At 49.2% G+C, this 23,567-nt stretch overlaps 8 protein-coding genes and 1 non-coding gene across 9 annotated transcripts; 4 read left to right on the forward strand and 5 right to left on the reverse strand.

Moving 5' to 3' along the window:
- Positions 1-2,934: 2,934 nt before the first annotated feature.
- Positions 2,935-6,015, forward strand: V8C40DRAFT_138021 (beta-galactosidase). Its single transcript, XM_083211156.1, has one exon. It carries the CDS (start codon positions 3,248-3,250, stop codon positions 5,951-5,953), a length of 2,706 nt encoding a protein of 901 aa, XP_083076857.1. The 5' UTR covers positions 2,935-3,247; the 3' UTR covers positions 5,954-6,015.
- Positions 6,016-6,210: 195 nt separating this feature from the next.
- V8C40DRAFT_t53 lies at positions 6,211-6,293 on the reverse strand. The gene has a single exon. It is a non-coding gene; the product is annotated as a tRNA-His (tRNA).
- Positions 6,294-6,836: 543 nt separating this feature from the next.
- V8C40DRAFT_235133 (rhomboid family intramembrane serine protease) lies at positions 6,837-8,830 on the forward strand. The gene has a single exon (XM_083213785.1). The coding sequence runs from the start codon at positions 6,953-6,955 to the stop codon at positions 8,618-8,620; it is 1,668 nt and encodes a 555-aa protein (XP_083076858.1). The 5' UTR covers positions 6,837-6,952; the 3' UTR covers positions 8,621-8,830.
- Positions 8,831-9,963: 1,133 nt separating this feature from the next.
- Positions 9,964-12,496, forward strand: V8C40DRAFT_138027 (DHS-like NAD/FAD-binding domain-containing protein). The gene has a single exon (XM_083211157.1). It carries the CDS (start codon positions 10,288-10,290, stop codon positions 12,094-12,096), a length of 1,809 nt encoding a protein of 602 aa, XP_083076859.1. The 5' UTR covers positions 9,964-10,287; the 3' UTR covers positions 12,097-12,496.
- Positions 12,497-12,524: 28 nt separating this feature from the next.
- Positions 12,525-13,982, reverse strand: V8C40DRAFT_272918 (FAD-binding oxidoreductase; the record flags this gene model as incomplete). The annotated part of the gene is made up of 1 exon (XM_083220409.1): positions 12,525-13,982. The coding sequence occupies one exon, from the start codon at positions 13,980-13,982 to the stop codon at positions 12,525-12,527; it is 1,458 nt and encodes a 485-aa protein (XP_083076860.1).
- Positions 13,983-17,017: 3,035 nt separating this feature from the next.
- On the reverse strand, positions 17,018-18,523 carry V8C40DRAFT_235138 (uncharacterized protein). The gene has a single exon (XM_083213786.1). The coding sequence runs from the start codon at positions 18,487-18,489 to the stop codon at positions 17,035-17,037; it is 1,455 nt and encodes a 484-aa protein (XP_083076861.1). The 5' UTR covers positions 18,490-18,523; the 3' UTR covers positions 17,018-17,034.
- Positions 18,524-19,767: 1,244 nt separating this feature from the next.
- On the reverse strand, positions 19,768-21,435 carry V8C40DRAFT_284322 (uncharacterized protein; the record flags this gene model as incomplete). Its single annotated transcript, XM_083222135.1, has 2 exons — positions 19,768-20,404; positions 21,414-21,435. The coding sequence occupies 2 exons, from the start codon at positions 21,433-21,435 to the stop codon at positions 19,926-19,928; spliced, it is 501 nt and encodes a 166-aa protein (XP_083076862.1). The 3' UTR covers positions 19,768-19,925.
- V8C40DRAFT_235140 (2EXR domain-containing protein) lies at positions 21,265-22,361 on the forward strand. The gene has a single exon (XM_083213787.1). The coding sequence runs from the start codon at positions 21,511-21,513 to the stop codon at positions 22,198-22,200; it is 690 nt and encodes a 229-aa protein (XP_083076863.1). The 5' UTR covers positions 21,265-21,510; the 3' UTR covers positions 22,201-22,361.
- On the reverse strand, positions 22,225-23,545 carry V8C40DRAFT_235141 (uncharacterized protein). Its single transcript, XM_083213788.1, has one exon. It carries the CDS (start codon positions 23,355-23,357, stop codon positions 22,380-22,382), a length of 978 nt encoding a protein of 325 aa, XP_083076864.1. The 5' UTR covers positions 23,358-23,545; the 3' UTR covers positions 22,225-22,379.
- Between the last annotated feature and the right edge of the window lie 22 nt (positions 23,546-23,567).

Raw genomic sequence — 23,567 nt, forward strand, 5'->3', positions numbered from 1 at the left:
ACTCCATCCTTAGTTTCGGTGTTGAATAAGCTTTTGTTGGTCCAACTGTTGAAATCCCATTGACGCAATTGGATTCCACGGGGCATATAGAACATTGTAATGCCTAGAGTCCATGCGTCTTCCGATAAGCCATAGATCTCTTTTGCAAGTAGGGGGGGGGGGAATCTTAAGAGGGGCTGTTCTAAAGTCAAGAGCATAACGCCTCAATCATGGGAGCAAATGACATAAACCTCTTGATATCATTGTTAATGATACCTTGGTCCGTCCAGGCATCTGAGCGTGGATGTTTTTTTATTTATATTTCATCCAAGTCAGATAACTTCAATTCCAATTTTCATTCGGAGAAAAAGGATAAAGGGAGACGTTCAAAATACAACGATGTCATTTCTCTACCTGGAGATGGAAAGTGGGGTTCAAAGCGATATTAAGAGGTAGTGGATTATCTATATGGTTTTATGATTTCAGCAGTCATCTGCCTACGGTTCCAAGTCTCTACATTACTTTTCTTAAAGTAGTCACTGCATTTGCTGTTCTATCGAGGAACCCGAACAGCGATATTTCCCTATTACACAAGTACTGCAGAATGAATGCTGGCAGGCAAAGACATTCGTCGTTTGGTTGTCAATATATTTGACCCGACGTATATGATATTTCACTGCTACTGTAGTAGTAGTGACCCGGATCATAGTTGTTTTCTTATCCACAGTGTCTAGAATTTGCATGTATCTTTTAACGATAGCCTCTCAGAGGAATTGTGACAATTGTTGGCTAGAAGTGATAGGATCGAATTCCCCGAATGGCGTGTATGAGAGGCGATAGCTTCTTGTATCCCGAGGAGTATCCAACGAATGCTGAAACAAAGAGCTATTAAGATGAATCTTAGCTTATGTGCTAATCTCTGAAGAATGGAAGACTGATATTAAATGAATGGGCGAGCAATATGAGATTTACGATTAACGAAGAGAGACGAAAGCAGGAGTAGAAAGAGTCCCAGATCCTCTAATGAAGGAAATGACGGTGATGATGCGGCAGACAAGCGCAAGCTCCGAAATTTGGAGGGCATATCACAACAAAGGGTACAATAAGAGAAAAAAAAAAGAGGGTCAATGAGAGAACTTGTGAGCGACCAAATGACGCTCGTTCAAATGATGTTCGTCCAAAAGTAGATGGATCTACCGCATGAACTTGATAGGCTAGTAGCTCCATCACTGGTTGCATGCACTCCAACTGGAGAACTTAGAAACTACATTGTGAGAACTGCATAATTTAGACGAGTCACACACGATTCGGTAGGGCTCTTGTTGCTCGTTAGGTAGCGCACTAACAAGAGACGAGATTCCAAGAGCATGTTCGTAATCTTAACAAATAGGTATCAGGGAATTGATTCTAAGATGTCATAGTTATCCTAGGACTAGACGGAGCAGTCATAGCAGCGTAGCTTGAATGGATCGCATTGCCAATGTGGAATCCTACAATGCCAAGGGAGATAGTCACTGGGTGTTAAAATTGCTGTGAAGAAGTTCGTTCTGGGAGTATGGAAAAAGTCGACAAGATAAACCCTCATAGTGCATAGGTACACATGTTTCATAGCAACATGCGGCGAAATATGTAATTTTGGGTGACAACCATCAGCTTCACAGCATTTTTAACCTCACCCGGTAGGCTGCAGAGGGAGGAGCAGGGCTACCAATAATCTTTCTCCAGTGGGGCTAGTATGCAAGAGATAGACATGTAGTCCATAAAGTTACGTTAATATGTTGTTTATATTAATATATTAGCGCCTGGGATTAGCCATTTCTTCCAATACATACTTTTGCGAAATGTCCCGTCAAATCATGGCAGTCAAAATAAAAACTCTTCAAAATACTTGCAATAGTGTAGCGTCCCTCGGCAGGAACTGCATGTGTGACTCTGTTACCAACATCCAAAAACATAGTACTACGCTCTTTCATTGAGATACCAAATTACAGAGATATATATAGCTCTACATTTAATATGCAATTGAAGTGGTGCTGCAGGGGGTGTCACTGTGAGAACTTTATCGTTTGCAGAAATAGATACCACCATGCTCTCACTCCCCACCTGCATTTGAACTGTGCTAATGCTTGCCAACTGGCTCACTGGGATCGTGCGAGCCACGGGGCTGGTTATTTCAATGCTTTGGGTCGCCAAAAGCGGCCTGGAACAGCTCTGTGACCAGCGCCAGACGTGATTTCCGTACAAGTTCCAGGTTGACGCGTAACAGCGAGGCATTTCGCTTCGAAAGAGGCAGAACAAATATCACAACCTACGCCGACAATCCAGAAAGGATCCCGAGTCGGCGAGAATAGAGAGGGACGGGATGACAGCGACCGTGAGGGTCGAAGCGAATATAACGTCCACTCCTGCACCGCGGGTACGTTGTCTAATAGCAGAGATGAAATAAGTAAGAGCCGAATCGAGGACTTGTGATGGGGAGAGACCGTATGTCCCGACGAGCAGATCCCTTGCCGAACTGGACGACACAAGAGCATACGACCAGTTGACTTCTACACTGCTGCCACCAGAAGAACAAGTTGGCCCTCCAGAAGCATTCCTTGAAAGGTTTCATACTTGATACAACGAAAACTGCAAAATCCATATTTTAGCTTGAGATGGAAAACACATTAGCAACGTCAAGTGCGTTCTTGTTATGACCTAACTTTTATAATGGTAATAATAAGGTTACCTGTATTATAATAAACCAGGTTCCTACTGTACTATATTTTACTTGTTATTTTTTTTTCCCTTGATCCTTAGAGTTGTAGCATGTATGCGGTTCGTATAACGTTTTTCTATTCTTGATTTTAGGCTATTATGCTTGTATCTCTCCCGATCCGTCCTGCTAATAGCATCCCAATAGCAATTCATTACCATGGCCTGAGGTATGATCTCATACCAAGATGGTCTACATGTAGGCGCTCCAATTGGGTGGTTGCATTAGAGTCGGTACTCAATAACCCGAATCCACAATCCTCCGTCTACTGCCTTTTTAGGCATTGGATCGGAGCAACCCCGCGAAAACCATGCCTTGGCTCCAGATGACAGCTGCAAATATCCACCTTTGGGGAAAGGGTTGAAGCTTTCGGAAATTCACATCATGACATTAACCGCACAGCCGTGATCGTGATTGAGGGGGTGTAGTGCATAAATACATGGAAGCCATGGCGGTGTCCCTCCAAATAGCATACCATGCAATTGGTTTCATTAGACACCAAGTTCCATCTGGATGGCCCAATTTCGATTCTCGCCAGTTTGTGGCTACAACTTGGTATTGTGGTTGTGGCTGGTAATACTTGTACAGCAGGGTTTCGTTACAGGTGCTGCTGTTGACAGTAAAGCGCAAGGCGGCAGACAACGCATCAGCATCAATGATGGCTGGCGATTCTGGCGCTCGCCCACGAACCCAGACGGTCTGCTCTATGACGAGCGCCCAGACACTGTCAACCTGACTGATGTAACCATTTTGAAGCCATGGGTTCTACCGTCTGCCAATATGTTCATCCAAGACCCTTCGAACCACCACAAGCGGCCTGCAGAGGAACCAGACGTTCACATCCCGTATGTTAAAGCCTCTTTTGACGACAGCACCTGGGAGTCGGTCAGTTTACCACACGACTGGGCTATCGCTGGACCGTTCTACACCGACGACAACCCAATTGTCAGCGGTGGAATGGGCAGGCTACCCACGTTTGGTGTGGGCTGGTACAGGAAGACAATATCCATGTCTCACGAGGACAAGGGCAAAAACTTCTATCTAGAGATGGATGGTGCCATGTCCTACCCCATTGTCTGGGTCAATGGAAAGATCGTGGGTGGCTGGCCATACGGATACAACTCGTTCCAACTTGACCTCACGCCGTACCTGACCGTCGGTGACAATCAACTTGCCATTCGTCTAGATAATCCCAACGAATCCTCCCGCTGGTACCCCGGTGGCGGTATCTATCGAGATGTCTGGCTCATTACAGTTGCCTCTACCCATGTCGGCCAATGGGGCACCTTCATCACGTCCCGCGACGTCTCTGCTCGATCCGCTACACTTGATCTGGCTGTTGAAGTGCAGAACAATGGAGATACGAAGAGCAAGATCGATGTCACAACAGATGTCCACGAATACGATGCCAAGACAGGCCAGATCGGCGCCAAGGTAGCAGCGTTTCCGCAGTACACTGTCCTCGTTGCAGCCGGCAAGACAGCATCGCACACAACCACGACTACCGTGAAGAAACCTCTGCTTTGGGGGCCGCCACCATTTCAAACTCCAAACTTGTACATGGCCGTCACGAAGTTGCACAGTGGCAGCCAGGTAATCGATACATTTGAAACACGCTTCGGAATCCGCACCTTTGCATACGAACCAGACAAAGGGCTCATCGTCAACGGTGAGCATATACCCATTCGAGGGACGAACCAACATCATGATCTTGGAGCCCTCGGCGCAGCGTACAATCACCGAGCCCAGCAACGTCACCTGGACATACTGCAGAGCTTTGGTTCGAATGCAATCCGCATGTCCCACAACCCTCCTGCCCCTGGCCTGATGGACTTGGCTGATGAAATGGGTTTCTTCGTCATGGATGAGATATTTGATTGCTGGGTGCTTGGCAAGACGACCAACGACTTCCACCTGATCTTTCCAGACTGGCATGAGCCAGATCTTAGGGCATTCATCCGCCGCGACCGCAACCATCCCTCCATTTTCGTGTGGAGTGTTGGTAATGAAGTCGGAGAGCAGCAGACTGGCGACAATGGTGCCAAGGTTGCTCAAGAGCTCGTCGACATTGCTCACGACATGGACCCAACCCGTCCGGTGACGGCGTCGATGAACTCGGCGCATCCTAACCAGCCATTCCCAGTGGTCATGGATGTTCTGAGTCTCAACTATCAAGGCCAAGGCATTCGCGACACGCCAAACTATTCTCAGCTTGGTGGTATTGGGACACCTCCTGCATATCCTGCCTTCCACGGCAACTTCAGCCGCAAGATGCTGGAGAGCAGCGAGAGTGCTTCGGCCCTCAGCAGTCGAGGAACATTCATCTTCCCCGTCTTGGAGCAAGGCGACAGTGCTCCGGTCAATGACACTTCGGGGGGCAATTCCACCACGTTCCAGGTCAGCGCGTACGAGCTCTACAGCGCCGACTACGGTTCCTCCGCCGACAAGGAATTCCGGTCCCTTGATCAGAACCCGTATGTCGCTGGAGAGTTTGTCTGGACTGGGTGGGATTACCTCGGCGAGCCGACGCCGTACAACGTCCGCAGTTCATATTCTGGAATTGTCGATCTTGCTGGCTTTCCCAAGGAGCGGTTCTACATTTACCAGTCGCGCTGGCAGCCCGACTTGCGCATGGCCCACATTCTGCCGCACTGGACCTGGCCAGATCGTGTTGGCAAGGTCACGCCGGTCCACGTCTTCTCCTCTGGCGACGAGGCCGAGCTTTTTGTCAATGGCAAGTCTCAAGGCCGCCAGACAAAGGAGCCGCTTACCTACCGCTTCCGCTGGGACAAAGTGGTCTACCACCCTGGAGAGCTGCATGTTGTGACCTACAAGGACGGAAAAGTATGGGCCAAGGATACCGTCCAAACTGCGGGCGAGCCTGCGAGGTTACGTCTTACGGCGGATCGCTCGAAGATTACTGCAGACGGCCTTGACCTATCCTATCTCAGTGTTGAGGTGCTCGATCACCAAGGACGATTCGTGCCGCAGGCAACCAATGCCATCACATTTTCCGTGTCTGGTGTTGGCCAGCTTGTGGCTACAGACAATGGCGATCCTTCAGACTATGTTTCGTTCCCGTCTCCCAAGCGTCATGCGTACAGTGGCCGGGCACTTGCCATTGTCAAGGGTGAGAAGGGGCAGCCGGGAAAACTAGTCGTCGAAGCCTCTGCTGATGGTCTTGCGTCTTCAAAAGTTACGCTCCATACCATTTCATGATAAGCTCTTATAACCTTAGTAAAAGGCCTATGTAAGTATTGAATGATGAAAATAATAATAGCTTATATATAATCATTTTTATAATATAAAATTTAAGCTATTGAGGTGCAAAGGCAATAGTGTTAGCAGCGTTGACGTTATCCACGCAGGGCGCGTAGTTCAACAAGGACCAGCTTGGAGATGCCCTTTGTTTGTTTGTTTGTTTGTTTGTTTACTACTAGGCATTAACGAACTTGCTAATGAGTCAAAAAGATTTGTGCCGTGACCAGGAATCGAACCTGGATTTACAGTGTCTCGTAAGATCCACAAACTGTTGTACTAACCGTTATACGATCACGGCCTTGGAGATGCTCTGCTTCTTGTGGGCCATATCCTAGGGTAGCACTACTGAGATTATCCAGAGCGCCGAAGAGCGAATGACGCTGAAAGACTCTCGAATAGGGCCTCAGTTAATGACAACATATTTGATGGAAAATATCCATACTTCATTAACATATACCTAGCGTGGCAAGCGGGAGTTGGGAACTTCCAAGAAGAAACTTGTAAGCATGACTTCAAGGTTGCTATGGACTTTGACATATCGTGGCCTCACAGAGGTATCTGCTACCTACGTAATACCTACGCATCTCTCAAAAAAAGGGTCAAAGTACTAGAGTATATTATGCATATTGGCCATTAATCCACAAATTAGATATTTTCTCATACAATTGCCTGATACCATCTTGTATCCTCAATCAACCTTTTCCCGACTGCCGGTTAGTGGAGGATCATGATGGAAGCCGGACGTGGCTCCACAGTGAACCCCTGTCAGCCCAACTCCGAAGTGGCGCAACAAACCGCCGCTTCTATCCAATTCGGCAAGGAAATTCTTCTTGGTGGGCAACTTCAGCATCTCTCTCAACTCCTTCGATTCTGGGGGCAGGCCTATTCGGCACCTCGGCGCGCAGTTGGCGCATTGGACAGAAACTAGCGACACATTGAAAAGCATTCTCTAGCAGAATGAATGGGCTCAGCTATTCGAATGCTTCTCGGTCGCTGCTGAGGGCCGCGCGGGGCATTTCGAGACAGGCTGCGACATGCTCGACTTCGACCTCGATAACGAATATCGCAGCCTCGCGATGGATGTCATGCTGTCATTTCCAGGGCCCCGGCAGAGAAGCGCTGAGGCGGACCGAGTGGACAGGCTTGAGGGCATGCCGACGGCTTGATGGCGGCCGCCGGACCTTCTTTGCGCCTAAGACTATTCGTGACTACGAAGAGCTACCGAAAGACTACCGTGACCAGACCGGGCTTGCTTTCGGAGGCAGGGATCTCTCCGGGGCCGAGGTGGACAAAATATTTGGCAAAGGAATTGGTGGTAAACGGGCAAATCATTTGCTACGGATTTTGCATGGGAGAAGAGTGGCCGGGACACTGGAGGACCCTGCATTTGCGATACACACGGCGCAGTTTACAGACGAGGAAATTGCCAGAGCGTTGGCATATCTACGGAAAACTGTACCTGTGGAGGAGATTAGGAACGCAGGCCTACGAGCAGAGGATGAACTGGAGCAGATGGAGCAAGAGATGGAACAGGCGGCTGAGAAGAAGGCTAGGGCGAGCAAGGGAGACGGCAAGGAAGAGGACGATGTCGACGATGTTTACAAGCCCGATCCCATTTACGGTCGCAGCAAAATTGACGAGCTGCGAGCGCGGACCAAGGCCAAAGAGAAGGCTAGAGAGAAGGCCCTAGAAGAGGAACGCAAGGCAAAGGAAGCTGTTGAGGGCGTTTCAGGTCCATTGGCGAAGCGAGATGATCAAGTCCGAGAGATTACCAACCCTCGTGTGGCGGAATACTACAAGGCTGCGCAGTCTGACATGGAGGCACCGCCAGAGTTGAAGCCTTGGGAGCGAATCCTGCCCTCTGCTACCGTGGTGGCCCTGGTGCTCGGCTTCATTGCTGCCGTAGCTATGGTGTACGAGGAGCCGGCGCCGCGGTACAGGTTGTTCCGAGAGGTGTCGACTTCGCATGCTACGGTTGGTGCCCTGATTGCAATCAATGCTTTGGTGTACCTGGGATGGAGGATACCGCCGCTCTGGGCCCTCTTTAACCGATACATGATCTTTGTTGTGGCGACAGTGCGACCCGTAACGCTGTTCACCGCGGCCTTCTCGCATACCAAATTCAGCCACTTGCTGGTCAACATGGTGCCTCTTTGGTTCGTTGGAACGTGTTTGCACGATGAGATTGGGCGTGCGGATTTCCTTGCGCTGTATCTCGGCTGCGGCTCTATGGGTTTCTTGGGCAGTCTGGTCACATACACACTCAGGGGCTGGCTGACTGTCACATCTCTGGGTGCGTCGGGCGCAACGCTGGGACTATGCTCAGCTTACTTTTGGGAACATCGCTCGGATGGGTTCAAGATCTTTGGACTGCCACAGGACGGCGTCCACGGCATTGTCTTTCTGGCGTTGATCACGGCCGTACAACTAGCCGGCCTGGGGAAGACGGTGAAGCTCAAGGTAGACATTGCGTCTCATATTGCCGGTATCCTTGCGGGTATATTGGGAATCGAGCTCATTAATAGGACGGAGAGGAGGAAGACACCTGTAGGGGAAGACAAGGCCGTGATAGATATCTTGTCTGGAGAGGCGGAGAACCGGAGGGTGACTGATGAAAAGAAATAGAGGGCTCTGGATATAGAACCAACTGTATTTATGTAACAACACTACTTTTTTGCATACAGGTAATATGAGAATTCCTGAGAATTGCTGAGAAGTGGTTCGTGACGGTCAGACCTTTGACATGTGCATAGCGGGGGACTGCACTGACATTTGAGAGTTTGCTATTCAACCAGCAACGTTTGTTACCGCTGGTTAGATTCTGTGATCTGGAAGCTCTGCTAGATAATAATCAATACCCAGGCAGTTGATATGCATCATCTACAATACCACATAAATGCGTCATTCTAGAATCGCGCTCTCTGCACGCTGCCGAACGCGCATTGCAGATGATATAATATGCGGTACGTACTGCATTCCCAAGGTACCGATTTCTGGCTTGCTGCAGCCCGTCGTCATCGTCTGGGTGAAAATGCAAAACGGAAAGCGCCCCACTACAGAATGCTACCCTAGCTAGTTAGCGCGGCTGCAGTTTCCGGGCAACGGCAGCGTCATAACAGACCACCTTGGCAGGAACAAGCCGGGGGCCCCACTGTATGTACAAGTAGTTGCTGTGATGAGCTGGCAGGAGCTGGGCTGGGCTTCAATTTGGGCGAGGGAGCGGAGGGTTTAATATGGACGTGAAGAAAATGACGATATCCTGCTGCTTCTTTTTCTGCATCTTTTTGGGGAGATGCGGGCGTGCATTAGTCGCTTCAATTTTGCAATTTTCACTTTCTTCTTCTAAACTCTTAATCTTATTCTTCTCCCTTTTTCCCCATGTTAGGTTTCGTGCATCTTCAACCTTGACTGTACGGCTTCTCTCACCAGGCACGGCACAAAAAACTGGAACACAATGGGCTGGATCGCCATTGGCTCCCAACCTCAGTTCCGATAAAAATCTGCGTTCCAGGGCTTCGCGTTTCCCGTTTCACGTAACTTGGGCTCCGACACGATACACGAACGCGCTTGGCGCCACTGATTCAACCATCGTGTGCCAGTCAAGCCTCACCTCGACAAGGCTTTCTTGGACAGAAACTACCTAGCTCCGGCCGAGGCTGCAGAGGCGATTCGACTGCCAGGTTTGCTTTGTTCCGTGACTGGCATAAGCCTCAGCCCAGCCCAGCCCACCTTGCGTCGTGCCTCTTCCTTCGCGAAAAGGGAACTCTAAAAGCAAGCCCCCTTACGCCTGCAACGCTTGCAACGCCCCACGCTGCGCTAAGATTGTCGCTGCACGTTCGCGTGCCGGGCTTTAAAACAGCAGCTGGAGATTTGGCTGCAGGTTGGGGTACTGGCGGTGGCCCTCTTTGGCACTTGGTTACTGGCTCGGGTCTTCACTCATCTGCCCACACCCCCGAAACTCCGCATCTGGACCTGCAAAACCTTGGGACGCAAAGTCGCCTCAAATTCGCTCTTTGAATCCTGCACCATCGCGTTTGCTCAAGGCTGGATGTAGCCAAAAGACAGCACAAGTCCAAGCTGAAGAGAAGGAACAACTAAAGACCGAGGAGAAAGAAAAAAGAAAGCCGGGACTTTGTCAGCTGCGAGATGGTCTAGCCTGGGTTCGCGGTGCACCTGAATTTTCTCTTTTGGACGACCTCGCGCGTCCTCGCGGCAACTCTCTCCCTTTCCCCTACCCCCTTCCTCTCTCTTTTCACCACAAAAGATCGATCGACTTTGGATCCAACAACATCATGGATAACCCTTCGAGTCCTCTATCCTCTCCTGGCGGCTCCCCGCGCGAGTCGCCATCGTCACCCCTCTCGACCCTCTCAAATACGCCCTCCCTGCCCGATATCCCAGTTTCTGCCGTCGACCTTTCAAGACGCTATCCCTCGCCCATGTCTACGACTGCCTCGGGAGCTCAATCCCCAATGCGACTGACGGCCACCATCAGTCTTGGCCAGCCTATGGACGACAATGATTCCTCAAAGAGCGCGGATGACGAGCAACCTCCAGCAAAAAGACGCAAAGTTTACCAGCCTAAAGAACGTACAACAGAATACTTAAACTACATGAATAAGGAGGACAAGGATATGACAGACGCAGAAAAAGCTCAGGAAAAAAGACTGATTGCGGCCCTGCGGAAGAAGAAGAAGATTGTCGTCATTGCCGGCGCGGGTATTTCCGTGTCAGCAGGTATCCCTGATTTTCGATCATCTTCTGGTCTCTTTGCGCGTGCCAAAAATCAGCACAACCTAAAAGGCTCAGGCAAGCACCTGTTTGACGCGTCTGTCTACCGGCATGATTCGTCAACGCAATATTTCCACTCTATGGTCCGGGAAATGGATGAGATGACCACGAAGGCCAGCCCTACCGCGTTCCACCGTCTGCTGGCATCATTGGCGCAAGAAGGACGACTGCTGCGACTTTACTCCCAGAATATCGACGGTCTCGACGCAAACATGGAACCGCTGACTACCAAGATCCCGTTACCCCTCAAGGGCCCCTGGCCGGCCACCATCCAGCTCCACGGTGGATTGCAGCATATGGTTTGCAGCAAATGCGGCAACGTGGAAAAATTCAACAGGGAACTCTTTGAAGGGCCAGAGGCCCCACTGTGCAATGCATGCACAGTCGACGACGAAGTCAGAACGAGGCACGCAGGAAAGCGAAGTCACGGCATTGGGCGTCTAAGACCGCGATTTGTTCTTTACAACGAATACAACCCCGACGAAGAGGCCATTGGAAATGTCTCTAGTGCCGATTTGAAGGCTCGGCCAGATTGTGTGATTGTCGTTGGAACGACTCTCAAGGTTCCGGGCACGAGGAGACTCGTCAGAGAGATGTGCCAGGTTACGAGGGGCCGAAGAGATGGACTTACAATCTGGGTCAATACCGACGCGGAGCCCAAGGACGCGTTATTCAAGGACTGCTGGGATCTTGTTGTGCGCTCTCCGTGCGACAAGGTGGCTCACCTAGCGGCCCTACCACCGTGGGATTGTGATATCGGCAACGACTATCTCGTGTCTACAGAACAGGACAGCCAAAACCAAGAACGCCTCAGGAACACCAAACTTGAGGTTGCACTGCCTCTCAGCCAATCCAGCACTGATCACGATCTCAGCTTGGACGCCATTCCCACGCCACGACCCAGCCCTAAGCTTACCGCCAAGAAGCGGATCGAGCTCCCTATCGGGAGACAACCTCCGCAGAATGGCAAACAAACCAAAGCAGCGAAGCCGCGCCCACGGAAGACGAAGGTGCCTGCCAAGCCCAAGGCGCCTCCCAAGAACGCAGTCACGGACACGTTCAAAGCTGTCAAAAATGTTCCCAAGGGAAAGACGGCAAAGAAGCTCGACGAACGTCCTCAGTCTTTGTCGCTGCCACCTCTGAAATCAGAACCTCTGAAAGTAGAGCTGAATTTCTCTTACGATACCCCATTGAGCGATTTGAGCTCTTTACCTCCCTCCACCCCCGTCGGGTCCTCGCACCCATATAAAAGGGAGACGATATCTCCCAAGTCTATTCCTCACAACATGCGAAATCTGATTGATTGCTGAACTGAGGCGAGTTAAGGTTAGGATGTATAAATGGCATTGGTAAAATGGAGTTTTGCCCCTGGCGGGATGAGGAGCGTTTTGCAGGCATACAACAGTGGATTCGGGATTTGGGTATATATACATGATTAGGCTGGGGTTATGGCTGGGTCTGGGGGCCAGAGCTAAAAAATAATGGTAAACTTATGCTCTTGGTAATAAAATACTAGGCACCTACTTTGATATAGAGGAAAACCAAGGTTCATTCGGCTTATTCAGTTTATTCAGGAAGATTTTGACAGGACAAAATCAGGCGGGGAGAGAGCATGGCATCAATGACAGTTTTAATGTTCATTATATTTATTCAAAGACGTCCGAGATTATCCTCATGGACACTATGATTCAGACACAGCATCAACCAAGCTTCATTTGCTGTATCCCTCAGTGTGATTTCACGCCTTATAAGGGCTCCAAAACAATTCGTCACCATTCCACCTTTTCTGTACTCGATCCAACTCGGCCAATCTCTTCTCATCGAACAAATCTCGTCGTCCAGGGAGGAACCTCATCACGCCCGAGTGCGTTCTCGGAGGAAGGCCATCCTGTTCATCGTCCTTTTGCAGAATAGCCGTGGCCTCGTCAAAGAATTCCACCAGGGCATCTCTGGTTTCGGGCTCAGAGCACCACAGTACCCCGATAGAGCAAAATCCTCGGTCCCTGCCCTCGATGAATTTCCCCTTGCCTTCAGGGGTGGTGCCAAACTGGACGAGCTTAGAAGGGTTGAAGTTGTGGAACATGAAGGCGGTGCGAGCAGCGTCGGTATATCTCTCTGTCACGGCGAGGAACTTGGCAAAGGCGGCCTTGAGGTTTTGAGGGGAGAGGCGGGCAATGCGGGCAGAGGCCATGGATTTATGGCCACCGTGAGCGTTCATCGCCTCGACGCCATTGTTGACGTTGGGGAAAGGGACTTGGACTGTATTTGCCATGAGGGCCTTTTCGACCAAGGATGGATTGAGGAGGCTTGCTCCGGCGGGTGAGGCTTCTGCTTCGCTGGTAGGGCCGTAGTATGTGCCTGTGAGGACAATGATGGGCTTTCCAGCGAGGGGAGTTCCGGGAGGGCCTCGAGTGAAGCCGAAGATGAAGTTCATGGGGTCTGGAGGCGGGACAAAGGCGAGGAACGCGTCGACGGCGGCGTCGACGGCAGTTGGAGGGAATATCAAGGTGCGGCTCCAGATGCTGGGAGTGGCATCATCTTTGCTGGTAGGGGAGAGATTCAAGCTGCTCAAGGGGTAGATTCGCATGGTGACGGCAGCGACAACACAGAGACCGTGGCCAGCGCCGTTGAGAACATTGAATAAAGCGAGTTCATCTCCCGTGGAGGATGGTCCAATTTGGAGGATTTCGCCTGCAGCGGTGACGACTCGAAGAGATACGACGCTGTCGGCCATCCAGCTCACGATGCCGTTTACGGATGTGTTGCCGCCTCCTAGCAGGCTTCCGACGACGCCGACTGCGTTTGAGTTGACGACGGCGGTGAAGTAGCCTTGGTCAGAGAGCTGTTTTAACAGGTCGCCTGTGAGGACGCCTCCTCCGAAATGGACTTGTTCTTTTTGTTTGTCTATGATGATGGATTGGAGATTTTTGAGGTCTAGGTACAACGTCCTTGAATGGATGGGGAGAGCTGAGCCGTGACGGCCTCCAGTGGGGACGATGGTGAGATTGTTGAGGCGAGCGAATTTGATAGCTGAGACGACATCCTGTTCGGTGTTTGGGGAGATGATTATTGCTGGGGGGCCTTCGATGAAGGAGTCTGACCAGCGTGCGAGGAGCTCGGGGGCGGAGGCTGTGGGGTCTGGGATGGTGAAGGGGCAGGCGAGGAGGTTTGTTCCGTTGAGTTGGGGATCTGCCATGATGAGTTTCGGTTTCCTTCTTATTCTAGGATGAGATGTTACGGATGAGGAGGTTAAAGTGAAGCACGGAGAGGATGACGGTGATGGCTCTTTAATGTATGTAGCACAATGGGTGGCTTCGTTAGAGTTAGCCGTTAGGTCATCAAGCTTGGGATGTAAGTCAGACCACGAATACAAACAATTGGATGAAAATGTATGGTGATAACTGACAAAAAGGAGCAATGGTACTTTGAGGCGTTGCATGACAGAAACTTACATTCCATATAAAATAAGCACTTGTCTCGGGCATCAGCAACTACTGTAGGCAGACTACCATCTATTTCCGAGTCTAGCAGACGGCCATGTGGGATGAGCCGATATCCTAATAGACTGCGTAAGAGTATGGAATCATAAGCTCTAAAATCGCGCTACGGGGGTGCTGTGGGTGTTTGGATATGGAACATATAGGAGAAAGAAGTTACGGTGTAGTATGAGGTTTGATTGTCGGCTTTTGGTTGTGAGTAGTGCTGCGTAGTGCGGAGAAATACTGGTGAGATTACCGACGCAGTGAGACGACTGACATGAACTAAATTACTTCTAGGCTTTTAAACTAAATATAAGCTGTTTGCTGATTGAATGAATAATAATAAGCCGCAAAAAGGGTAGTGGATGGAAGCCATAAAAGGGCAATGGATACCTGTATGGAGTGGCGGCTGGAATAACGGTCTCACTTAGAGCGGATACAAGCTTGAATGTTATTGGTATCAATTTTCAAGCTATGTAAGTTGTTTCATTACAATGAATGTGAAGATTGGCCCTTTGAAAGGATACAGCAGCGAGATTCAGCCCTATAATGTGGAAATTAATATTTTTTTGAGTTGAATCTCTCAGATAGCCTATAAGCTTGATGCACCGACATTTGGAGTTTCAAGCCACCGGCATCATACACCGTCAGTGGCAGAGCATAAGGAAAGAGAGAGATTCGCCTCCCGATCGCTGTTAGATCACAAGTCATACAGGAGGGGGTCACAGTCTTGAGACGAAAAACCTCAATACTCGTCTCGTAGCTTAAAATCGCCTGGCGATTGAAGTCGTCTTCCCAACGGCGTCATGTCCAGCAACGTCAGCGTCGGCTGCACTTTTTCGCCTCCCCTCATGAACGTCGAGTACGTATGATAGATGTTTCCATCTTTCTTCAAAAAGATGCTGAAGCCAGGAATGTCACCCTTAAAATCCGGCTTGAACCTCGCATCTTCCTCCTTGAGGTCCTCAAAATTGTATTGCTTAGGGGCCACGGCTTCGTCCAGCGTGGCGTGGAAGTCGTAGTTGAAGTCGGATTTGCCACTGGAATACCAGGGAAAGGTCCAGCCGGCTTTGGCCTTGTACGCCTCGATGTTGTCGATCGGGGCACGGGAGATTGCGACGAGGTTGGTGTTCTTTGACCTAAGATGGCGCACGTCGGGCAGAGATTCGCCCATGTGCGTGCAGCCGGGACAGCCGCGGTCGTCTTCGGGCTTGAACATGAAGTGGTAGACGATTAATTGGTCTTGGCCCTCGAAGAGATCGTTGAGGGACACCGCCTTGTTGTCCGGGCCTTGGAAGAGATACTCCTTGTCTATTTTGACCATGGGCAGCTCGCGGCGTTCAGCGGCGAGAACGTCGCCCTTGTGCGTATACTCTTTCTCTTTTTTGAGAAGAGCTTTGCGGGCAGTCTCCCATTCTTCACGACTAACCACCTTTTGATGGTAAATTGTCAGTATTTGGATGAGCTTTGAGATCGCCACCTCTCAAACAACTCACTTTGCCAGGCATATTGCTTAGTGATAATGTCGAGTAGCTAATCTGATTGAATTGGAATTGTAGTAGGTATCAGATCGGATTCAATTGATAAGGATCCTGAGTTTAAGTAAAGTGGCGATTGAAGAGATGCCCATCTTAGGAAGCTTCCAATTCCCATTTTTATAGTCGCTGAATTAAAGGATATTGCCATCAACAGCTCTACGTGTTCACTAATCAAGGATCTTGATCAATTGCCATCGACTATTCTGCCTGTACCACTTGGCATCAGTTCGACGCCTGTGGCGTCCGGGGCAGGCAGACATGCCATCCATCTCAACTTGAAGATGCATAATTTAGACAGATTCTCTAGGCTGCAGAGGAGGGGTTGTCATTTGATTTCGCAGTGGCGCCCATCTCCAGCGATCAAAGAGGCGCTATGCAAAGGTGGTGATTGGGCATTGGGGAAATCCTGTTTATAAGTGTTTCGGTGAGGGGAACTCGAGCTGAAATCTACAAACGCTGATGTTGGAGCGCCGTGACAATTGCCACAGTTCGTAGAGTGAAATTGTCACGGCAGATTGCATATGCGTGTTAAGTTTGTTTATGATAGTGATTAACTTGCTTTATGAAGCTATTTGTAATATGAATGCATCTCCGATATTTCTGTTCCGGGGATCATGTTGGCCATGCCTCATTCTTTTGAATCCGTGATTTGTGTTCTGGTTGCATAGATGTATTACAGTAAGCTCCTCAAGCGGATGACAGAAAAACCGAGGCCGACAAGAATTCGAACACCCAAGGTTTAAATCATACGCCTACAAGGTGAGTAGCTGCTATATCTACATTTCCCTAATAACTGCTACTATATTTATATTTCTTTAATAACTATTACTATATCTATATTTCTTTAGTTACTACTACTATCTTTATATTTCTCTAGTAACTGCTGCTATATTTATATAACAAAAATGCATATATATGCTGGCTGAATACTAGTGGGCGTTCTTCTGCTATATAAAAGTTTCACTTAATGAGTTGATGATGTGCCTATATTACTGAATGTATGTACTTATTTGCTTTGCGGTCTCGCTTTTTCTGACCTCCGCTTGCTCCTATAGCAAGTTCTCAATTATTCCTGTTGTCTTTAGACGTACAAAAAATCACTATATGTGACTCACACCGAGAGCTAGTATCACCTCTAATCATCACGCAGCGCAGTTCCATCTTTAGACAGCCTTAAACTCTCAATTCTACAAGAATTAACAATATTAGATCATATGGAGTTGGCAATAGACTATTCCACCTGCTTCCAAATAGACTCTAGCTGTGCCATACGCACCCAGTCCTCGGTTCGATTTGAATCCGAGAGCCCAGTCGTGAAATCGTTCCAGTATTGCTTCGACTGAGCCCCATAACTCGTGTCGAACCATCCGAGGCTGCTGTTCCCGTATTTACGCCCATCTCCTGTGCCGAAAATGCTCGACATCGCATCCATGCCCTGGTACCGAATGCTGAGTATCGCGTTGCTGAATGCGGTTTGCTGCTTGATATTTTGCGTAGTGCGAATCAAGTCAATCTGCGAAATCGTCTTCAGGTATATCTGAACCCTCTTTAGACAAAACGATTTGAACTGCTCAAGAGCGGCGTCTGACTCTTTGGACCCTGGCTCGCCGGACTTACACACTTCTAGCCACATTTCCCGCAAACGCGGCGACCATATCTGGCAGAGCGTTGTGCCCTCGATATACTCTCCGTTCAGGGGTAGCGAATCCGCCAACGGCGTGTAGGCTACGAAATCGAGATAACACTCCTGACAAAATTGAGCCTCTGGGTATCCCCACCACTTCGCTTTGCTACACTCCTTGATCTTGGGACAAAGAGGCACTCCCGCAAAAGTCGTGACGAAGTCTGAAAAGTAAGAAAAGACTCCTCGGTCGAGCATCTCCGCAAACTTGACCATGTATTGGGAGAAGCGCGGAGTCCAAGGGCAAAAGTCACACACGTAGGCACTGTAAGTGTCTCGATCCGACGGCTGGAAGAAACGGTCCAGGTCCCTCGTCTGTATAAACCCTGCATAGCATGCCTCGCATATGTTGAACTTTTCGCATCCACCCTTTAGAGTCCACCAGTTTCCGTAGAGGATGCCGTCTTCTGTGCAAGGAGGGAGGCGGTTGATGACCCGCGCCGCTTTTACAAACACTTGGAAGTCGTGCCTTTCTTCGGCTTCCCCTAATGCTATATGTGTTGACAGATTCCTATCTGCCAGTCCACAGGTCCACAGCTCCGGTTCAAAGTCGTGATCAAGGCGTTCGAACTCTCGTTTGAAAGGAGTTAGTGCCAACTTGTCCCAGTAGCACGTCTCGCAGACCTGAAAGTTCCCAATGATGTGGTTCTTCGATAGATACCATTCGGCAGCATCAGTTCGTATCTGCTCCCCTTTGCAAGCTGGAAGTTGAAAACGTCGGCGCGCGGTATTTATAAAGCCGTTCCAATTATTGTGCTTGGACATGGGAGCGATAGCACCCGCAACGTAGGGGACGCTCAAATCGCAACTGAATTTCGAGACTCCTTCAGGATAACTGCCGAACTTGGACTGAAAGCTAGTCCCAGCAACATAATCATTAATGCAGGCTTCACACGCGGCAAATCCTTCAATTTCATTGCCCATCATGCCATAGACGAGTCTGCCCTCAGTATCCTCAGTCATAGTCTGACCAGGGCATTTCTTGAACTGCAGGCGCCTAGTCATGTATTCACGTAGAGCTTTTACGCTGTTTGTCCGAACAGCCTCGGGCCAGAGAACATTTTTGATGCGAGGAAACCGAAACCCGCAGACGGCAACTTCGCCATCCGGCCACCGTATCATTTTGAACTGAGATTCAAGGACAGTTCCTTCGATGTGGTCGGCATGGCATCTGGTGCATATCAAATAGTCTGCGGTGTCATCGAACACGTCTGGGAGGTAATACCAGTCCAGGGCGTAGTTGACTGTGGCGCCCCCAGGACATCTCGGGAGAATTTCTAGCGTATCTCCAGTTTCTCGAACTATATCGGCCGGTCGCAGGCCATCGTCTTCACGATTATTTGATATATGCGGGGTTGCGTCTTGCTCTGGTGGGTGAAGGTTTAGATCGCTCAACTCTGCAGTGAGATCGTCAAAGGGATTGGACGAAGCTGATGCCTCCGCCATAGTATCCTTATTTTGTCGCTCATCAATATTACGAGCACGATACAGTAAGTTTTAGTATTTGATGATGGTTTGGAAGAGCATAAGAGGTCTCAATTGCGATATTTACTGCCGAGAGCGCTAACCCTTGGACTCAAGACCCTCGTGCGGCTGAACTCATCCGATGATAGCAAGGCAGATTCGCCATTATCCCAAGGCAGTCCTTGTAGTATCCCGCATACGCGTATATGTATGTGGCATGTAGGGAGTACATGTCGTTTTCTGTAGCCCTGTATCTAAGACGAGGTAGGTAGACATTAATGCCTATTATTCCCATTTAGCCGAAAGATGCAGAAATCCAATAGTTCCAAATCCCATGTAGCATGTACCACCATTATTACAAAGCATCATATTATCGTAAATATATCATCAAAAAGAAAGTTGACATATATTGTGGTGGATATGATAACCTCAGCCCGCCAAAGTGGAAAGCTGCGGGAGTTCTAATCAGGGGATTTGCTATCTACTGCCTATGCATATGTAAAATTATTTGCAAATGGTGGCAAGTCATACAAGTCATGCATTAATGAACAGCTTCTTGATTCTCTTCATGGCCAAAGCACTCGCCAAGGAAAAGGAGCGCCTTGGCACAGATCTTGACGGACGAGCCAAGGATGCGCGATTGCACGTTGCCAAGACGGAGAGCTGCGTATGCACGATCGTTGTCGTAACTACATACGGATGTCACGTCGTCATATATGGGGTGAAAGTGTGATCAAGGTCAGTGAAATTCTGGAAAATGCAGATTTAATTAGAGGTTGACGAATATGAACACATAGCTGACGTGACTTTTGATATGAGTTTGTATTGGAGGCTGAACGAGATGTTGGTAATTTAGTACATAATCAATATGAGATTTAAGCTTAAATATAGCATTCATTTAAATTAACACCAGAGGTAGGTGATGTGGTTATGTGCACCTGAGCCAACGCAAAATTGCCCTCTCATTTATTCCAATTTTAAATGAGTATGCCGCGGTTTCTTACTACCCCCGAAGATTGCTTAGAAGTGGTAATGGCAGTAGCAGTGGTTGTCGTAACAGCAGGAGTTTTAGAGCTGGTGGTGATGGGACCAGTCTTGGAGTTAGCAGTCTCTGCAGCAGACTTGGAGCTGGTAGATGCTGCTTTAGAGGCGGTAGCCTTAAAACTAGCCAGTTTCCCCTCGCTGACGATGCAGTAGGACCCGACGTTCCACGGCTTGCAGTCTGAGCCGACAGAAGGATTCCACTTGTGAAAGTCCTCGGGAGAAATGCCGAACCCGGAGCGGGTGTATTCGCAGGACTCTATGCCGATGTTATTGTACCACAGGACGCAGGGGGAGATTGTGTTTGGATCATATTTGAATTGGGGCTCGTCGGTTAGTGCTTGCCATTGGAAGCTGGAGGAGGTGTTTGCTGTGGCGAGGGCGATGTGGAACTGAGCAGGAGGGTGCTTGTGAACTTCATTGTGAGAGAGTGTATGAGTCTAGGTAGTTTTTCTACGCAAGTGTCGCTTTCCAGGTAGGCATTAACAGTTGTAAGAAATGAGTGAATTGGGAATGCAAACAAGGAACGTTGAAGAAGAGGCAGTTGAAGAAAAAAAAGGTGAAGGGGGCAAAGGTGAGGACAACCAAGCTGGGCTGATGGTGACTCTACGAACATTGAGGATGTGCTCTCCTTGGCTAACAAGGAAGAATTAGGATGGTCACGCGACAAGATGACCGAGGTTTACAACCCAACACACAGTTGCATTTTTGAGGGATAAGCTAAATAAAAAACTTTTCATCAACTCTATTTCTCATCTTACAACCCTGGCTTTGAGGCCTGTTTGACAGCTTCACATGTCGAGGCCCGCCATATACCTGTACCTTGTCTACATGTACATGTACCCAAATTTCTTGCCGTCGGTGAGGCTCCACTGGCATTAACCAAAACGTTTACGGGCGCTACCTGCTAGGTACCTAATGGAGTCAAGTTCAACGCTCATATTAGGTATCTATTAGGTACTTTTTTTTTTTGGAAGCTTGAGTTACTGCTGTTGGTCGAGCATCTTGAAATTTCTTGGCCTGCGCCTCGGGCAATTTGCGAAGATCTGGATTCGCGGAACGAGCAGCCAGATTCGGCTAGCAATGGCAGCTGAATGCTTTTAGTGGGACGTGCGCTAAGCGTCCCCTAGACGATCTGCCGCTTTCCGCCCAGAGCATGTGCTTTAGTGCATCTTCAGGGTCCAGGTCCCTAAGGGATGCAGTTAACGAAGCGGGCTCGGCTCGTCTAGTCTAGGCTCGGACCCTTGCGCCTCTGCCGTGCTCCGTACATCTACGGATAAAGCATCCATGGATCCATGGATCAATGATGTGACTCAACTCTCTTCTGAATATAATTTCTATCGAGCAGAGCACAGCCAGCTTCGCCGGACCGACTGCTTCCTTTGACCGAACCAAAGTCCGCGGCAATTCTTACTATTACCCACCCTCAGCTGTTGGCTGTGACATTGAGAATCTGATAGTCAGCTCACTTGCGGGACCACACATACGAAACAACACATTGAGTCAACAGAATCACTCACAATGGCCACTACCTTTCATCCCTTCCCGCGCCTCCCATTCGAGATTCGCAGCCAAATTTGGGCCTTAGCAGTGTACCCACGCCTCCTCCATATCCGCATAACTCCCAAGCCAGACACACCTAGGTACTTCGACTATGCCTCCATGATTCCACAGGCGGAACTCATGCATGTCTGCCGAGAGTCCCGTCAACTCTCCCCCTACCGGAAAGCCTTCTTCACCACCTTGCCTGGTGACTGCGAGGCTCGGTACATCTGGGTCAACTTTGACGAGGACATGATCAGCATCCAAGACGAGAAGATGGGACGGCTTTTCCCGCATGCGGCCGATATTCAGCGGCTGCGATTTATGGTGCCAACGGGGAATGATCGTCAATACTGGGAGGACCTATTTCACAGGTTTCCAGATACTCATTTCAAGATGTTTACGGCCCTGCGGGAGCTACACTTTGCTCTATCAAAAGGCTATGCGATGATGGGATATGCGAACTATGGAACGTGTCCCCCGGACAATGTTAGATATGTTAATATACATGGGGGATGGATGTTGACTGAGGCCCAGGTGGAGATGATGGATGAGTGGCAGTGGCGGAAGGGGGGGCTAGTAGAGGATATGGATAACTTTGATGAGGAGTTGGAGTGGGTGGTTGATAATGCCATTACTTTTATTCAAGATTGCGCAGAGATAGACTAAGACATGCCATAGCACCTAATTGAATACATGTAATGGCGGGAGTTTTATTAGTAGCTTAATGTTCTTTGTAGATATTTGTACACGATAAGTTTACATCTGACACGACTGAACAGCAATAATCTGAGAATTCCCAACTGTCTACATCCCGAATATCTCTCTCGCCTTCTTTCTCATCCCCATTATATACATCCTGCGGCTTTGTTGTGTGCATTCGTAAAAGCCGTTATGGCCGCTCTGTGCTCTAGGGCCTTTTCACGAGCTTCTTTTTCGAGTTCAGTTTCCGTACGACCATCAACTGGAGCATCATAGAAATCCTTCTTCACATCGTCCATCAATTTCTCCATCTGTTCTCTGGTACCCTTCCCAGCTTCCACGGCCGCGGCTATGGTCTTTTCCCAATCGACAGTCTCCCACTTCCTTGTACTGTCAACGGGGTTGACCGGTGGATCGAGAACCTCTATTTTCACATCGATGCCGTGCGGTTTCAAATAATTTTCCGCTGCAGCGATGAGGTAGCGGCCATGGTCGCCTATTCTGGCAGTCTTGATCAGGCGGCTGGTTTCTTCAAAACGTGAAAACAGCTTCTCGGTTGCGTCGTCCAGGGGTTTACCAGCTAAAGCGGCTTTGAGCCTAACCTCTACTGATGTTTTGGCCACAACATCTGAAATCTTGTCGATGGCACTCATGTAGTCCGCAGTACCATCTTTCAGTATCTGATATGGCGCCCAATTCTTGACCCCAGGGGATTTAAAAACAGCTGGATTCTCTTGATGTTTATAAAAGTTCTCCGCAGTCTTCTGGGGGTCAGGATCTGTCGTGTCTTGGGGCAACGGCTTGCCCGCGCTGTCTGCAACAAGCTGGTCATTGGAACCTACGCGGCCAAGCTGGTTGAGGAGTGCATTCATGTTGCATCGTTTGCCTGGCCCAATTCGGCCTTTGCACGCCTTCCATAGATCATGTTTGCCTTGCTTAAGGCATTTCTGCTGAGCGCGGTCGTATTTCACGCAATAATACCCAAGAGTTTGGATGCTTTTATCGTTCAGCCCGTCGATTTGATAGGCGTAAAATAGCCACACACGTTCTAGTGCACCGCCGTAACCACCGGCCAAGACGCTGGTGATGAGCAGAAAGAAGCCTGCCAAGATTTTGACTTGCATGATGGACGGCTTTTCGTGAAAGAATGACGGCTCTCCAACATGAAAATGTTGGAAATGAATAAAGAGAGGATACCCAAGTCGGGAGAAACGGATGGAGGAGAAGCAGACAGAGCATCTACGAGCGGACACTCAATATGACACTATTAATACATTCCTTTTTTTCATAGCAAAACAGTCCAGGCCAAAAGGCTATCACCGGTTCACATGGGA

Source organism: Trichoderma camerunense (genome assembly GCF_050948025.1).
Source record: "Trichoderma camerunense strain CBS 138272 chromosome Unknown V8C40scaffold_3, whole genome shotgun sequence".
NCBI lineage: Eukaryota > Fungi > Ascomycota > Sordariomycetes > Hypocreales > Hypocreaceae > Trichoderma > Trichoderma camerunense.

Coding starts and splice junctions, on each gene's coding strand:
- V8C40DRAFT_138021 (XM_083211156.1), top strand. CDS start 3,248: ATGGCCCAATTTCGATTCTCGCCAGTTTGTGGCTACAACTTGGTATTG.
- V8C40DRAFT_235133 (XM_083213785.1), top strand. CDS start 6,953: ATGAATGGGCTCAGCTATTCGAATGCTTCTCGGTCGCTGCTGAGGGCC.
- V8C40DRAFT_138027 (XM_083211157.1), top strand. CDS start 10,288: ATGGATAACCCTTCGAGTCCTCTATCCTCTCCTGGCGGCTCCCCGCGC.
- V8C40DRAFT_235138 (XM_083213786.1), bottom strand. CDS start 18,489: ATGACTAGGCGCCTGCAGTTCAAGAAATGCCCTGGTCAGACTATGACT.
- V8C40DRAFT_235140 (XM_083213787.1), top strand. CDS start 21,511: ATGGCCACTACCTTTCATCCCTTCCCGCGCCTCCCATTCGAGATTCGC.
- V8C40DRAFT_235141 (XM_083213788.1), bottom strand. CDS start 23,357: ATGCAAGTCAAAATCTTGGCAGGCTTCTTTCTGCTCATCACCAGCGTC.